Raw genomic sequence first — 15,604 nt, forward strand, 5'->3', positions numbered from 1 at the left:
CCTGCAGGTGGCGCCCGATCCCCGCTCTCGGCCCCGCCCAAGCGGAGGGCGCCCCCTCGCGGCCCGGCGGAGCGCGGCGGCCTCAGGGCGCGCGGTGCCGGCGGCGGCGGCGGCCATGTCCTGCCCGGGCCTCGCTGAGGTGAGGGTCTGGGCCGGGCCCCGCGGGGTTCTGAGGGTCCTTCGGGCCGGGCCGGCCTGGCAGCGACCCCCTACAGCCCGACGGGGGTCGGGGACAGCCGGGTCCCTTGCGGGGACGGTGCATCCGGTGGCGGTGGGGGTCCCTGGGGGTGCTGGGCGCTGTGGGGTGAGGGGGCCGGAGCCGTCTCCGGGCCCGGCGGTGCTGGGAGCGGCCCGGCCGGGCGGTGGCGCCTCCTGGGGGTCGGGCGCGATGTGGGGTGTGGGGGGGGCCCCCCCGGGAGCGCTCCCGTGGTGCTGGGCTCCATCCCGGCCTCCCATCCCTTCTGTTCTCCTGCCAGGCTTCGTCGTGGAGCACGCGCACCCGCAGGGCCCGGGCGGCGCAGGCTGCGGGGCAGGGCGAGGCTCAGGCCCAGCAGCTGCGGGAGCTGTGGAGCCGCACCGAGAAGGCCGAGCGGCGGCTGTTGGCCTTCGAGAACCTGGTGGCAGAGCTGGGCAGCAACCTGGCAGCCCTGGGCAACCTGCTGCAGGACTACGGGCACCTCCAGCAGCGCCTGGACAATGTGGAGAACCTGCTGAAGAACAGGAACTTCTGGATCCTGCGGCTGCCCCCCGGCACCCGGGGTGAGGTGCCCAAGGTAAAGGCATGGGGCCTGCGCTCACAATCCTGCTACAGTGGCCGCCGAGGCCGTGAGACCTTCACGCCTTGGTGGCAAGGAAGGGCTGGTCCCCAACCCTGTGGTTGGGGTGACGAGCCCTGGAGCTGTGCTGCTGCCAGCATGAATGCACAGAGATGTGGCAGACAGCATGGCGGAGGTCCTGTAGTATCTGCATCATGGGCTGCGGCTTTTGTGCTAGTCCTGCAGTTCTGTCCCTGCTGCCACTCCCACCTTGAGTTGTCTGAGGAGCTGCAGCCCACAGCTGGCACTGCGTGCAGGCCCCTGGAAGCACAAATGCCACATGGGTGGTTGTGGAGACAGTTGGGAAATGCTGGAGCACTCTGCTCTCAACGATGGGCTGGGGCAGATGAGCAGCTGTGAAACCAAGGCTTGCAAGCCCCCATGTGGCCAGGCGTGCTTTTCAGGAGGAAGTTTTTCACCCAGAGGGTGGTGATGCACTGGAACCCATTGCCCAAGGAGGTTGTGGATGCCCCATCCCTGCAGGCATTCGAGGCCAGGCTGGATGTGGCTCTGGGCAGCCTGGGCTGCTGGTTGACGACCCTGCACATAGCAGGGGGGTTGAAACTCAATGAGCATTGTGGTCCTTTTCAACCCAGGCCATTCTGTCATTCTATGATTCCCTACATGCATGTTATTTCCAGTTATCTGTAATTGCAGCAAGCAAGTCACCAGGCATGTAACTTTTATTTGTGGTTCCAGGTACCCATCACATTTGATGACATTGCCGTGTACTTCAACGAGCAGGAGTGGGAGAGACTGGACAGCTGGCAGAAGGATCTGTACAAAGCTGTGATGAGGGGTAACTACGAGACCCTGATCTCCCTGGGTAAGGCACAGGCTCTGCTTCTCCCAGTGAACTTCCCTTCTGCGTAACTTGGGTTGTTTCTCTCTTGTTCAGTGGGGCTGGCTGCCCATAGCTTGCAGTATCTGGGCAGCCAGCCCCACTCATTTTCCATCCTTCCTGTTGTTATCAGTAAACAAAACCTGTAAGTGATAGGTAATATATAGTGGTAACAATTAATAGTAGCGATAATAATGCAAACAGCATCTGTTATTAAAAGAAATACCCATATGTGATGCTGTTCTTAATGATTCAAGATGGTCAGGGAACCATCCTGATCTTCCAGCACAGTTCAGGAATTATCTAGGTGAAGTCTGACAATTGCATCTTGAACGACATTTTGTTTTCTGTCTTTTTAGCACTGATTTAAAGTGACAGGGATATTTGCACATGCCATGGTAAAGAACCAACTTAATCATGTTCAGTCCTTCTAAGGACATTTGACATGTTCTTGGATGGTTTGGGCTAGAAGATATTTCTTATCAGAAACTATTTCTGGGAAAAATTCTGTGGGTACCATCGCGAAAAGTAATACCAGATATAAGTAACAGGGCACAACTAGTAGTGTAGTCGTTCATGCAGTTACTGACATTGAGACTTCACTTTTCTTAGTAGAGACTTCATTTTTCTAGCAGTACCCTGTAGAAACAACAAACCTGTTCTTAAAATGGTCCATCTGATGTAGCCATCTCTATGGGGGAGGAATCTTTCTGTCCCTACCTCAGAACTAAACTAATCTGATAATAGTAGGCCAGACATCTTCAAATCACTGCTAATGTTGAGATTGGAGGAAAATGTTAAATTCAGAGCCTCTCCTTTAAGGTTTTAGGTCACTGTCTATTATTTAGATCTTTGCTGTACTTGAGCAAGAGCTGTGCTAATGAGTGAATCCCACCACAGGACCACTGTTCTCCCTTGTGTCGGTGCAGGTGAGAGCTCTGTGTCTGTCTGGGCTGCCTGCTAGCCTTTGGGGTTAGGGAAGAACGGTTACTCTGAAGTGTTGGACAATTTGCTACAGTAACAGCATAGGCAGTTCCTAACAAAACATGTTGTCCTCTGGTTCTTTGGCCCTGAGCAGACTATGCTGTGTCCAAGCCTGACATCCTGTCTCGAATTGAGAGGGGTGAAGAGCTCTGTGTCAAAGACTGTTGGGAGCCCCCACAGACGCTCAACCGAGATGGTCCAGAATCCCCACGGACCATCCAGGATGGGCAGGAGCTCACACAGACACACAACACAGGCAGTGAGGAACCTCTTCAGGCACACATCCAAGACAATGAGGAGCCCATACAGGACTGCAGCAAAGACAGTGAGGAGCTGTTGAAGACATGCCTCAAAGATGGTCAGGAACCCACACAAACGTGTATCACAGACAGTCAGGATACCCCACAAACAGGCATCGAAGATCGTCAGGAGCCCTTGCAGGCACCAGAAGAGATGGACCAGATGGAGGAGGCTTTGGGAAAAGATGTTCGCGTGGAAGCTGATATGGGTAAGTTTCACACGTGCCAGAGGAACACGGCAGTTCCTGTCCCAGCCTTGTCAGATCTCCCTTTGATGTCTGTTAGGAATGACCTGCTCTGAGGTTCTGTTGATTGTGTTGTCTAAAGCTCTATGGAGTGCCTCAGATCTTATTTCCAAGAAAAATGTTTAAGCCTGGCCAGATTAATCCTGTGGAGACAGACAAAGGGCTCAAGTAGAGCCTGCAGCAGTGGGGAAGACCTCGTGGTCTCTTCCAGCCCTTTTCCTGTGCAGTTCTGCAGTCCTTCACCTGATTGCACACATCAGCCCTAATGCTTCTGAAGACTGTACTGCTTGCTTTGGTGAGAGAGGAGACCTGGTTGGAAGTAGGAGCCTGTAGTGGAAGGAGGAGGCTGGAGCAGCCCTGCTAGCTTTGGGGGTTGCAAAAGGAGTCAGGAGAGCCATGGGGCATGGCGTGGAAGAGCTGGAAAAATTAACTGCCAGATTGTGAAGGCCAGACAAGAAAGGTAGGAGGTGCTGGAAAGGTGCAGTCAGAGCCAAAGGTAGAGCTGTGTTTGAGAGCTGTTTCTTGTTGAAATGAGAAGTTGGGTGCTACAGAAGCTTCAGGAAAGGCGGTGTGAGCACTGACAGAAGCAAAGGGCAGGCTCTGTCCTTGAAGGAAAGTTACCCTGAAACTATAGGAGCCCCATCATGACTGTGAAGGTTGGTTTATGAAGTGCTCCTTAGAAGATAGAAAATGATGTTCCATGGACATGGTATTTCCCTCTCCATTCAGATTTTAAGTCATGTTCTGTTACTCAGATTTTCTCTGTACTTGAGCTACAGCTGTGCCTTATGGGTGGATCCTACCATAACGTCATGAAATCAGCACCACTTTGCTTGTTAGAGCATGGATAACATTTGTGTTTGTCCTTACTGCCTGCTGTCTCTGGGGTTAAATAGGAACAGTCATTCTGAAGTTTCTGACCTTTCAGCAGAGTAATGGCATAGCCAGTTCCTAACAAAACATGCTATCATCTGCTTCTCTGGCCCTGAGCAGAGTTTGCTGTGTCCAATCCTGACATCCCGTCCCAGACTGAGACGAATGAAGAGCTCTCTGTCCAAGACAGTCAGGAGCCCCCAAAGCTGTGCATCCAAGACAGTCAGGAGGCCCCACAAACACTGAAAAAGATGGACCAGAAGAAAGAGCCTTTGGGAAAAGATGAAGTCGCTGTGAAAGGTGGCACAAGTAAGTTCCCTGGGTGCCAGGAGGATGCACTTTCCCAGCTGTCCCTGTCCCTGCTCTCACATCTCCCAGCAGTGTCTGGAGGAGGGTACCGCTGGCCTTTGTGCTTAGAGGAGCATTAGCAGGGGAAGGCAGAAGTCCTGGGTGTGCTGTCAATGTGTAATTTTAGGGAACTTTGAAGATGTTTAATGTTCTGAACACAAGTCGTGGAAGAAATGCCATCTATAGGGTCAGTGGAGAGAGTTGAGGAGGGATGAGGCTGCTCTGCAGAAGTGACAGCTTGTGGCACTTTGGTGACTCTTCCCAGACCCCTCTCTGCTTTTGATCCTTGTGTGTGGCTTCATTCCAATTCCTGCTGATACCCTGCATGTTTTTGATGTCATAGAATCATTAATATTGGAAAAGACCACTGAAGTCTAGTCCAGCCATGAGCCCACCCTCACCATGCCCACTGACCACGTCCCTCAGTGCCACATCTCCGTGGTTCTGGAACACCTCCAGGGATGGTGACCGCACCACCCTCTGGGCAGCCTGTGCCAGTGCCTCACCATGCATGTCACACATCTCCAGTTAACATCACACCAAAGCAAGGAGATGGCAGCTGTCCAGGAATGTTTGAAATAGCTTTTATCTCCTTTACAAACAGAATTTCCCAGAGTGGTGATGCATGTTTTGTCTGTGAGTGCTCAGAAAGAGAAGTTGAGCAGGGAAGAACATCCTGACTCAGAGGTGGAAGATGACCCAGCGGACTTTGGCTCTGGTAAGTAACCCCGTGTGTGGGAGATGCAGTACGCAGCAGGCAGGAAGCAGCTCCAACAGGCTTGAGATGAGGGCTTAGGGGAAAGTTTCAGACCTCTCTCTTGCTACCCAGTACAAAAGAGGGATCTGGTGCAGGGCAGGGTGTTCAGCCCTATCATCTCCACAGAAATAATGAGTCCAATTGGAGATGGCTCTCTCAGAAATTAGGGGAAATGTGCTCATTTGCCTGCAACATTTGGCATTTACCAAGAGACACAAGCTTGACAGAAGCAAAGAGCCTGGAGGTACCGCAGAACGCAGCTCTCCGATCACTTTTTATCGTGCTACACCTTGTGCCTGTTGTTGGTATTGTGGCTTTAGGGGTGGGTTCCTTTGCACAACCTGCCCTGGTGGCACTGCAGCAGACCACAGCCAGGTTCTTCCTGGGAGCAGCAGAGCTGCCCCTGACACCACGCTGGCTTGCTTAGTGCATGTGGGCAGAAACTGCAGCTGCCCCTGTGCCTTCCCACACTGCATTCTCAGATCTGTTGGCAGCTCACGTAAGAAGTGTGCTTTGAGACTTTACCACGGCCTCGGATTGCTCGAGGAGGATGACTGACTCATGGCTGCGTTGTCTCCTTTCAGAGGAAGTCCTTCTATTAGAAAATGATAAGGCCTCTGAAGCGGCTTCTCTTCCTGAAAGCGTCAAGGTGAAAGAGGAAGGGCCTATGGCATCACAGGAGGCATCTGCACCCTCTCCTGACTCACAGGTCCAGAAGCGCCCAGAAGGAGAGCAAGCCAAGCCCAAGAGCAAGAAGAAGCCAAGCAGGTATGCGAGCAACGGCCTGCTGATGGGCGACTGCCGGCGCGGCTACGTGCGCGAGTGGTCGCACCCCTGCACCGAGTGCGGAAAGCGCTTCCGTCTGAAAATCAACCTCATCATCCACCAGCGGAGCCACGCCAAGGAGGGGCCCTACGAATGCACGATCTGTGAGATCAGCTTCACTGACAAAAAACGCCTGGTCCTTCACCAGGGCATCCACATGCAAGAAAGGGCCTTTGCGGCCAAGGTCTGGGGGAACACCCACCCAGAATTGAGGATGGGGCCGAGGAGGAAGCTCTGCAGGTCTCCCCATGGCAGCGCCCAAAGCCTGGCTTACAGAACACGTCCAGGGGGGTCCTGGCTGGGCCAGGCCAGGGAGGAGCTGTCCAGACCCTATTTCTCCCAACAGCCAATGCCTAGCACTCAAACAAGGAGTGTGGTTAAATGCAATCTTTGCAATAAGAGTCTCTCGTGCCCCTCTTCCCTCCAGCGTCACCTGAAGACCCATGCCAAGGACAGGCCGTATTGCTGCTCCACCTGCAAGAAATGCTTCACCCGCCAAACTCACCTTGTGCGCCATGAGCAAATACACGAACGCCAGAAAGCCCTACAGAACCAGCAGCCCAAAGCAGAGCAGCCCTTGTCTGCTGCAGCAACACCCAGCTGGCCCCAGCTCTAAGGAGCCCCCGAGTGCCCAGCCAGAGCGCTCCTCACCCACTGAACCAGGCACTCGAGAAGTGTCAGCTCTGCGCTCGCTGCAGCCAGAGCTGTTCAGTGAATGTGCTCCTGGTGGTTGCTGCAGAACACATACTTCCAGATCATCCTAGACTTGTGATAGCCCAACTTGGAAGGCACCCTCAAGCAGCACTGTTTCCCATTCAAGAACTGCCACACCCACTGCTATGGTGGGAGCACAGTCCAGCCTGTTGTGAGACTAGGAAATAGGGTGGCAGTTTGGGAGGCAACAAATGACAACAGGAGAGATCCAAATTGCTTATTTCCCAAGGGAAAACTGAGCATCAAGACAGATTTTGCACACAGCTGGCCACTGGGGCTGTGAACCATCCTTCAGATGGACTTTCCATTGTTGCAGAATGAATCAAAGCCTGGATGCCATTATGCAGAGCAAATTACAGAAGCCTCTGGTGATACAAAATGCTTTACCATCCCTCAGTTTTGTGTCTGCTGGCTGATGCATGAAACTTTCCCAAGCTGACCTCCCCACATGAGCAGGTATGTCTCCTGCAGCCCAGCAAAGGAAGTTGTAAGCAGCTGTTGAGCTCAGCTGTTATTTGATGCTGTAGCTGACCACTTTGTTTTGGAAACAGAATTTAACAGTAAAGTGGATGGACAGAAAGTTCTCAAACTGGAAAATCAGAGTGAATTCCCAATGAACTTTTCATTTCAGTGACTGTTTCTTGGCCATGATGCCAGGTGGAAAATGGGGCATCTCTGCCATCCCAACATGTCCTGGCCATGCTTGTCTGAGAACCCATCCTGCTGATTAAATCCACTAAACATGAGATCGGCTGGAGAAAACCTGTCCATTGAACTTGAAGACAGGCAGAACAAGACAACCTACGACTCTGCAGGGATGCTGTGGGTCAGGTCCCAGCAGCAATCTTCCCTGGAAGAAGGCCAGCCTTCAAGACGGCTAATAGCCTCAGACAGTCATTTTAGGAAAACTTTGCAGGTAGGATTCCTCCTGTGCTGCAGCACAGCCTGCACAGGGACCCCCCCAGGCTTGGATGTATTGGCTGACACAGAATCACAGAAGCATAGGGGTCCAAAGTGGCCTCTGGAGATCCTCCAGTCCAACCCTCCTGCTAACACAGGTTCCCTATTGTAGATTGCACAGGAAGGTGTCCGGATGGGTCTTGCCATCTCATCTGTTCTGCACTGGAGTGTTCCCTCTGCTCATCCCCGCTGTGACAAGAAGCCATAGAATCATAGAATGGCCTGGGTTGCAAAGGCCCACAGTGCTCATCCAGTTCCAACCCCCTGCTATGTGCAGGGTCACCAACCAGCAGCCCAGGCTGCCCAGAGCCACATCCAGCCTGGCCTTAAATGCCTCCAGGGATGGGGCATCCACAGCCTCCTTGGGCAACCACCAATGCATTCCAGTGCATTACCAATGCATTACCACCTTCTGTGTGAAAAACTTCCTAATAGCTAACCCAAACCTCTCCCATGCACAATCCCTTTGTAACTAACCACATGGAAGAATAGCTATGCTAGCTACCTCAGCTGTCCCACAGAAAGGCAGCCTGGTTGGTGATAAAGCCAGGCCAGAGAGGCACTGGTGGCCCCAGGAACCATGTGAGCCACCAGCGCACTGCTGGGGAACACAAATGCCATGTGCAGAGAGAAGTAAGCCCTGGTGGCATTGCCACGCAGGCCAAGCTGCTAGCACACTTGAGTTTAGTTCTTTTACTCCATTTAATTGTTTGATGTGATTACTTGACATTATGAAGTGTGTGCCCCTCTCTAGGCAGGGAGCGTAGGGAACCAATTACTTTAGATTTTTCATTCCTGGCCACCTGTTAAGGTCTGAAGGGCCACAAGGTGACACTGCCTGGGCCACTTCCCATTGCATGCATCCATGGAGCACAGGACAGGGCTGGGCAGCACAGCTGTGCCCATGGTGTCTAAAATGCTCCAGGCCATTTTCATGCTGTCCTACACTTGTCCCCAGCAGGATGGCACTGCGAAGCTCCATGAGACAGGGATGGTCGCTACCTTACAGGCTGAAAGGTGATGGTCTAGCAGCAAGCTCTGCTGCAGCATGGCCTGATACTGGTTGTCCCTGCCCAGTAACTGTCACAGTGAATCCCAGCAATGCAGGGCGAGTCAGCTGCTGCAATGGTATCATCACACGCCTCTGAGCTTGGGGGCTGTGTGGAGGAGATGGGCCCTCCCTCCTGCCCCAGCCTGGAGCAGTTGCTTTAAAGTTGTTGTGAGTGGCACCAATGTTTTGTAGGAAATCTCAGATCCCTTTCTCAGGCTATGGAATCAGTAAAATGTTTTGTCTGTACATGTGCCTGTTCCTGGTTATCTTTCTGCAGGGTGTACACGTGTTAGCGCTGCTCAGATAGAAGGGAGCAGGGGCTGCACTGCATAGCCTAATGGAGATCCGGCCTTGAGCATCCTACATACACACAGATCTGTGTGTGTGGCTGCACCTACACACACCCCTATGGCTCCCAGGGCTGCACTGCTTCTATCTCACCCAGAAGATCCCTCATGTGGGTCCCCACTGCCATTGTGGGCCTGAGGGTATGGCATGGAGCTGTGTCAGGGGAGGGTTGGGGGGAGAGAGTTTAGAGAGAGGCACTGTCCCAGAGGGCGGTGGGCACAGCCCTGAGCTGCTGGAGCTCACTGAGCATTGGGACATCGCTTTCAGACAGCATTTAGGTGGCCCTGTATGGGGCCAGGGGTTGGACTCGGTGGTCCTTGTGGGTCCCTTCCAACATGGGACATTCACAGGGTACCTTTGGCCACCACCGGCCCGTGGCAGTGGCCATGCTGTGTTTGATGGCACAGCCTCCCAGCACACAACGCATGGAATGGGACAGGGAGCACTGGGGGGGTATGGTCACTGCTGAGAGGGGGAGGGGGCACAGATAAGACCACACCCAACGCATCAACATCACTGTACTCTAGCCTGGCCTCAGTCCTGCCACCATCCACAGGCTGTCACCAGGATGCCACTGTCATCCCCCTTATCCCTTCGATGTTCCTAGGATGCCCTTGTCCCCTCCTTCATCCCCAGTGTCCCCACATGGCCATTGACACCACACATGGTTGCTGCACACATGATGGACATCACCCTGGCCAGGATGGGTATCCCAGACTCAGCATCCCCTCTCATTGCTGAGTGGCACCATGGTGGCCATGGCCATCAGAGTCCTTGGTGCTGTGTCCACGTCCTTCACAGTGCCACACTGAGGCCACCCAGTGCTGCCCAACCAGGGCTGTGTCCAGGCTGCTCTCAGCCTGCCCCCATAGCAGGGATACTCCGACCTGGTGCAGCCCAGGGCACGGTTGGCTTCTGGACTGCAAGCGCAGTGTCTGCTTGTGTTGGGAAAAGGAGGGATGCATGACTGCATGGGCACGTGGGGCATAGTGTGAGCAGGACCAAAATCAAAAAAGCCGGGCTGGGCAGAGGAGGAGGAGGGGCTGCCCATGGGCGATAGAGCCTTGGCAGGCCATGGGGCAGAGCAGAGGGCAGATAACGGCTTTGTTGTGCTAATGCCGCCCAAGAGCCGCAATTTGCAGCTGAATGGGGCTGTGAATGGGAGCTCTGCATTTCCGTGGAACCCGCCAGGCTCAGAGCTGGGTGAGGCCCAGGTGGGCAGCAGCACCCATAGCGTGACGCCGGACAGCACAGGGTGACAGCAGGGACATGGGGTAACAAGCTGCACCGAGGACAGACGCCTCGCAGCAGACAGACATCCGAGGACAGCACCGCGGTGCTCCCAGCCCCATCCACACCCAAAGCTCAACAGGACATGGCGTCAGTCCAATCCTTTATCCAAACCTCTCCTCATTTGTGCGGTGACTCCGGCTGTCCCAGCAACAACAGCCTCTCCCTGGGCCACCCGCACCCCCCAACCAACCTCGATGCTGGTAAGGATTGAAGTAACCCTGATTTCAAGTGCTCCGCTCCCCATCCCACGGTGCCAAACACGCCGAGCTGCTCTTTGGCTGAGCCTTTTTCCACTGGGCAGCAGCACAGCCCAGCTCAGCCCTACCACCAGACCAGCTCCATTGGGTCCAGGGCCACTCGGTCTCCTCGTGCTCAGGCTGTGGATCAGCCAGCTCCATCCTCATCCCCGTGGCGCTGTGATGCCAGCTGCCCGCTGCATCCCTCCATCGCAGGCTGCTTCACCTCTCTGCCTGCACAAATGCTGCCCCTTCCATCCCATCTGCAGCCCTCGTGCTACGGATTATCCTGGGTCAATGGCTTGCAGGGGTCGGTCCCTGTCCCCCGGTTTGGCAAGCTGGCAGCGGGAGCGTTGGCCACGGCGTGGACCTTCTGGTGGTGGTTCAAGGACTGCCGGTGGCGGAAGCTCTTGCTGCAGCCGTTGCACTGGAAGGGCCGCTGCTGGGTGTGCCGGCGCTGGTGCTCCTCCAGCAACGTTTGCATGGGGAAGCTCTCCGTGCACTCGATGCAGCGGTAGAGCCGCTCCCCGGCTGCGCTGGCACGCGGCCGTCCCGCCCAGCCGCCCCGCAGCTGCACCCCGTGGATGCGTTGGTGTTTCTGGAGGTGGTGCTTCTGGATGAAGCCCTTGCCGCAGGCCGGGCAGCAGTAGGGCCGCTCCCCGGTGTGGATGCGGTAGTGTTTGTTGAGGTTGGACTTCTCGTTGAAGCTCTTCCCGCAGGCGGGGCACTGGAAGGGCCGCTCTCCCGTGTGCAGGCGCTGGTGCCGCAGCAGAGCAGCGTGGTGGGCCAGGCTCTTCCCACAGGCCGTGCAGATGAAGGAGCCGTTGCTCTTCCTCGCGTGGCTCTGCTGCCGTGCCAGGAGGTTGCGTTTCAGACGGACGTTCTTCCAGCCCGGCGGCGGCACGCGGGGCTCATCCCCTGTGCCAGATGGGCCGTGCTCCTCCGTGCCAGCCTGCATCGAGGCGGGCTCTGTGGCAGTGTCCTCTCCCAGCGGCAGCCCCTGGGGCAGAGCGAACGGCTGCTCAGTCTCTGTGCCGTGCCCGTGCTCTGTTGGGAAAGGTAAGGCTGGGGCTGGGCGAGCTTCCACTGGGATGACCACGGGCTTGAATTCAGGCTGAGGGACCCCATGTTTGCAGAGCTCCCCTAAGCCCTCTCCTGCTCCCTTCTGTCCGTCCATGACGGCGTGGCTCTCCCAAGGCACCGGCGGCTCCTGGCCCAGGGGAATCTCCTCTTCCAGCCTCACAGAGGGCACCTGTGGCAGAGCCAGCATTTCCAGTCCTTCCTCCTGCGGCTGCTGCTCTTCTGTCTTGATCACGATCTTCTCATCTGCTGAGAAACAGCAATTCATTCCCAGCAAAGTAAAGCTCTCCCATGCCTGTATCCCCAGCAGTGGAGCAGGAGCTGAGCTTCCCCTGCAGCACGTGGGTGAGACAAACCAGCAAATGTGCTGCTACAGATGGAGCAAGAGAGTACTACCATGAGCAAAGGGGGAGAAGGGCACAAGGTGGAAGGGTGCTGTGTCTGCTGGGGGCTACCTGGTCATCTCTGGGGACATTCAGCAGACCAACAACATAACATTCATAAAGAACCCAAATCAGGAAAACATGGAAGCAATACTGCAGCTGCAGTCATTTGTCCTAGAGGGAACTGTTAGGAACGGCAGAGATTAGTTGGGTAAATCTGGAGGAAAGGACCAAAGCAAAACGTTCCAGGAGCAGAACTGACTGAGTGGCCACAGAGCCACCCTCGCACTAAGCCTTGCCCACGCTTTTTCCACTCTTGCCAAGTGGGGTGCTCTGGGTTCAGAGTTTTGGTGTGGTCTCTTCTGGATTTCTTTCCCCCTTTGGCACTGATTTTCCTTCCCTGTTTTTAATTTCCATTCACTCAACCTGCACGCAACCCTCCCCCACCACCCCCTGGCACTCAATGCAGTGCCATTGATGCCACCACTGCTGTGACTCACCGCCACCACTGTGCCCCAGCACTGCTCCCTCCTCCAGCAGCCCGTGGGTCCTGGAAGCTGAATCCTCCCCATCCTCAGTTGACAACAGCAGAGCGGGTTTTGAATTGGTGTCCCCAGGTCCTGAGGGAAGAAGCGGGTGTGCAAAGAGCTGATGCTGGGCACCAGCACCCCTCAGGGAAGAGCTGCTCCTGCGTGGCCGAGAGGCCTGGGCTCAGCTTCCCCAGGGAAGTTAGAGCAAGCAGGCTGATGTCAGCCACACCAGGTGACTGACTTTAGTTACCTCAGCAAGAACAGAACTTTCAGCTTTATCACCTTTTAGAATTTCAGCCCAACATAACCAGTGCTAAAATTTAGGACTGCTCCCAGCAAATTCCTCCAGGGTGGTACATGTGTGCTGGGTAACACCTATGCTGGGAGGCAGGATTGCAGAGCGCCGTGCCAGCGAGGCACAATGCTCCCCCAGAGCTGAGAAACACCAAAGGCTGAGGAGCGTGAAGCACGGCTGTCACCCGTGACCAAACCCTAACGGTGCCAAAGGTGCCAAGGCCTCACCATTTACTGCCTGTCTGCAAACGTCCAGATAACAGAGCAACCTATGCAAAGCAAGGTTCAGCCTAGGAGATGACAGAGTCTGACACAAGCGCAAGGAATGAACCTCACCGAGAGAGACCACAGCCTCGTAGCTCCCCTTCACCGCCATCCTGTACAGCTCCTGCTGCCGGCTGTCCACACCGCCCCACTCCTGCTCTGGCAAACAGGCAGCATCGTCCTCACCTGACGCAGGGACCTGGAATGGCAGGAGGCACCTCCTGAGCACTGCCTTGCCTCGTCTCCCCCCACACAGCCCCCTTGTATGCCTGTGTGACAGCACAGAGCTCTTGGGGAAAGGCACCATGCCCTGGCCTGAGCTGAGGCCTCTCCCCGAACAGCCAGGAGGTTTGCAGCTCCTTCTCCAGATCCACACCATCGACCTGGGGCAGTGCCCATCACATCAGAGCAGGACACGTATGGGAAGGAACCGTCCTACCCTGCAAGGGAACTACCAGGGCTCAGCAAGGCTGAAAACACAGTGGTACATCTGTACTTTGTTCCCTCTTTTCACTGGAGATGGGGAGGATCTGGAAGGGCTTAAGGCAAAGCATCAGAGGAGCCACATCCCTGCTGCCCCGCCCTACACAACACCCACAGGAGCATTTCATCCACGCCGTTTCCTTGAGTGCATCCTCACTGCCTTACACACATTCGTTACCTGAAGTTTGTTCCCTATTTCCTGAGGCTGGACCCCATTCCCCTGGGCTCACCCTTGTTACCTTACACTTGTTCCTTGTCCCTGTTACTCTGGGCTTGTTCTCCATTCCCTACAGCTCATGCCCTGTGCCCCAGGGCTCATCCCCATTACCTCAGACTCATCCCCATTACCAAGGGCTTGTCTCCATTACCTTGGGCTCACTGCCTGATCCCTGGGGCTCGTCCCTTATTATCTTGGGCTCATCCTCTGTGCCCTGGGACTCGTCCCCATTACCTGAGGCTCGTTCCCTGTGCCCTGGGGCTCATCCCCCATTCCTTGGGGCTCATCGCTTGCACCCTGGGACCCATTCCAGTTACCCGGGCTGCTCATCCCCCATTCCCATCACCTCCTCTCCATTACGCGGGGCTCAACCTCACTACCTCTATCTCTTCCCCATTCCCCAGGGCTCATCCCTCATTACCTTGGGCTCATCCCCTGTTCCCGGGAGTTCATTCGCCATTCCTTAACATTCATCCCTTGCACCATGGGCATGCCTCCATCACCTGAGGCTCATCCCTATTCCATAGGGCACATCTCACTACCTCGGGCTCAATCCTGTTCCCCAGGGCTCATCCCTTGTTCCCTCAGGCTCATCCTCTGCACCTTGGGACTCATCCCCATTACCTGAGGCTCATTCCTGTGCCTGGGGGCTCATCCCCCATGCCTTGGGGCTCATCGCTTGCACCCTGAGGCTCCTCCCAGTTACCCAAGGGACTCATCCCCCATTCCCATCACCTCCTCCCCGTCACCTGAGGCTGAACCCCACTACCTCTATCTCACCCCCCTTCACTGAGGCTCACCCTTCATTCCTTGGCGTTCATCCCCTGCACCACGGGCATGCCCCCATTACCCGAGGCTCATCCCTGTTCCCTAGGGCACATCTCTCATTACCTGGCGCTCATCCCTTGGGCTCTTTCTGTGTGCCCCGGGACTCGTCCCCCATCCCCACCACCTCCGCCCCGTTACCTGAGGCTCATCCCCGCCGCCGCCCAGCCCGTGCCGCGGTGCCCAGCAGGCCCGGTGCCGCAGCTGCCTCTCGACGTGCTCGAGGCGCCTCGCGCTCTCCTGCAGCAGCGCGGTCAGGGCGGCCCAGCGGCGCTCCAGCTGCCCTCCGACCTCCAGCACGGCCTTCTCCAGCTCCGACATTTTCTTCTCGGCCGTCTCGGCGCGGCCCTCCAGGCTCAGCAGCCGCAGGGCCTGCGCCTCCACCTTCCGCTCCACCGCCTGCACCGCCGCCACCACCGTCCACAGCGAGATCTCGTGCACCACCGGCGCCGGCGGCGGCTTCACCCCTTCGGAGGGGACGGCGACGGGGCCGGGGGGCTGCGGGGGGAGCGGCTGCCACGCGTCGGGCCCCCACTCGGGCTCCTGCGGGCGGGGAGAGGAGGAGGTCAGGGACGCGGCGGGGCCCTCCCGCGCCCTCCCCACAGCGGCGGGGCCCGGCCCGGGCCCGTCCTCCCCGTCGCGGCGGGGCCCGGTCCCACCTCCCCGTGGCGGAAGGTGCCGCGGTGGAAGGGGAAGGCCCGCCGCCCGCCGCCCCCGTACCTGAGCGGGGCCCCACCGGGCCATGGCCGCCCCGCACCGCTGCCGCCGCCGCGCAATGGCGCCCCCTTGCGGCCCGCCCGAGGCACCGCCGCCCCTCCGGGTCCCCTCAGCGCCGCACCGCGGCCCGCCCCGCCCCGCCCCGCCCCGCGCCCCACGCGCGGCCCCGCGCTGCCCCCGCTCCCACAGCCCCCCGGATCCAGATGTCAGTCAGCCATAGTC

General features: G+C 56.8%; 3 protein-coding genes across 7 annotated transcripts in view; 2 read left to right on the plus strand and 1 right to left on the minus strand.

Annotated features, from left to right (window-relative positions):
- The window catches only part of GIMAP7L5 (GTPase IMAP family member 7-like 5), a 598,436-nt gene that overhangs the window by 127,278 nt on the left and 455,554 nt on the right, over nt 1-15,604 (plus strand). The window lies entirely within an intron of this gene.
- On the plus strand, nt 85-8,958 carry ZNF212 (zinc finger protein 212). Of its 4 annotated transcripts, XM_046927877.1 has the most exons (7): nt 85-139; nt 477-773; nt 1,515-1,641; nt 2,735-3,148; nt 4,178-4,366; nt 5,010-5,123; nt 5,747-8,958. In XM_046927877.1, exons 1-7 carry the CDS (start codon nt 116-118, stop codon nt 6,601-6,603), a joined length of 2,022 nt encoding a protein of 673 aa, XP_046783833.1. In that variant the 5' UTR covers nt 85-115; the 3' UTR covers nt 6,604-8,958. The 4 variants fall into 4 exon arrangements, with proteins under 4 accessions (XP_046783833.1, XP_040552457.1, XP_015136665.2 ...); XM_040696523.1 differs by lacking the exons at nt 85-139; nt 477-773 and adding an exon at nt 2,479-2,585; XM_015281179.3 differs by lacking the exons at nt 85-139; nt 477-773 and adding an exon at nt 2,505-2,585.
- On the minus strand, nt 10,437-14,836 carry LOC101748312 (zinc finger protein 777-like). Of its 2 annotated transcripts, none has more exons than XM_025147389.3 (3): nt 13,213-14,836; nt 12,553-12,672; nt 10,437-11,915 (listed from the first exon to the last, which is right to left on the minus strand). In XM_025147389.3, exons 1-3 carry the CDS (start codon nt 13,517-13,519, stop codon nt 10,867-10,869), a joined length of 1,476 nt encoding a protein of 491 aa, XP_025003157.2. In that variant the 5' UTR covers nt 13,520-14,836; the 3' UTR covers nt 10,437-10,866. The 2 variants fall into 2 exon arrangements, with proteins under 2 accessions (XP_025003157.2, XP_040552459.1); XM_040696525.2 differs by having other exon boundaries at nt 10,437-11,918.

Source organism: Gallus gallus, chromosome 2 (assembly GCF_016699485.2).
Source record: "Gallus gallus isolate bGalGal1 chromosome 2, bGalGal1.mat.broiler.GRCg7b, whole genome shotgun sequence".
Taxonomy (NCBI): Eukaryota; Metazoa; Chordata; class Aves; order Galliformes; family Phasianidae; genus Gallus; species Gallus gallus.

Bases quoted from the DNA above. Each gene is read 5' to 3' on its own strand.
- LOC101748312 (XM_040696525.2), bottom strand. From the start codon at position 13,519: ATGGTGTGGATCTGGAGAAGGAGCTGCAAACCTCCTGGCTGTTCGGGG. The intron at 12,673-13,212 runs GTGAGGTTCATT...TTCTTCCCTCAG, and splicing joins CGAGGCTGTGGTCTCTCTCG to GACCTGGGGACACCAATTCA. The intron at 11,919-12,552 runs GTGAGTCACAGC...GCTGTTTCTCAG, and splicing joins GCTGGGGCACAGTGGTGGCG to CAGATGAGAAGATCGTGATC.
- ZNF212 (XM_046927877.1), top strand. From the start codon at position 116: ATGTCCTGCCCGGGCCTCGCTGAG. The intron at 1,642-2,734 runs GTAAGGCACAGG...GGCCCTGAGCAG, and splicing joins CGAGACCCTGATCTCCCTGG to ACTATGCTGTGTCCAAGCCT. The intron at 4,367-5,009 runs GTAAGTTCCCTG...CTTTACAAACAG, and splicing joins CGCTGTGAAAGGTGGCACAA to AATTTCCCAGAGTGGTGATG.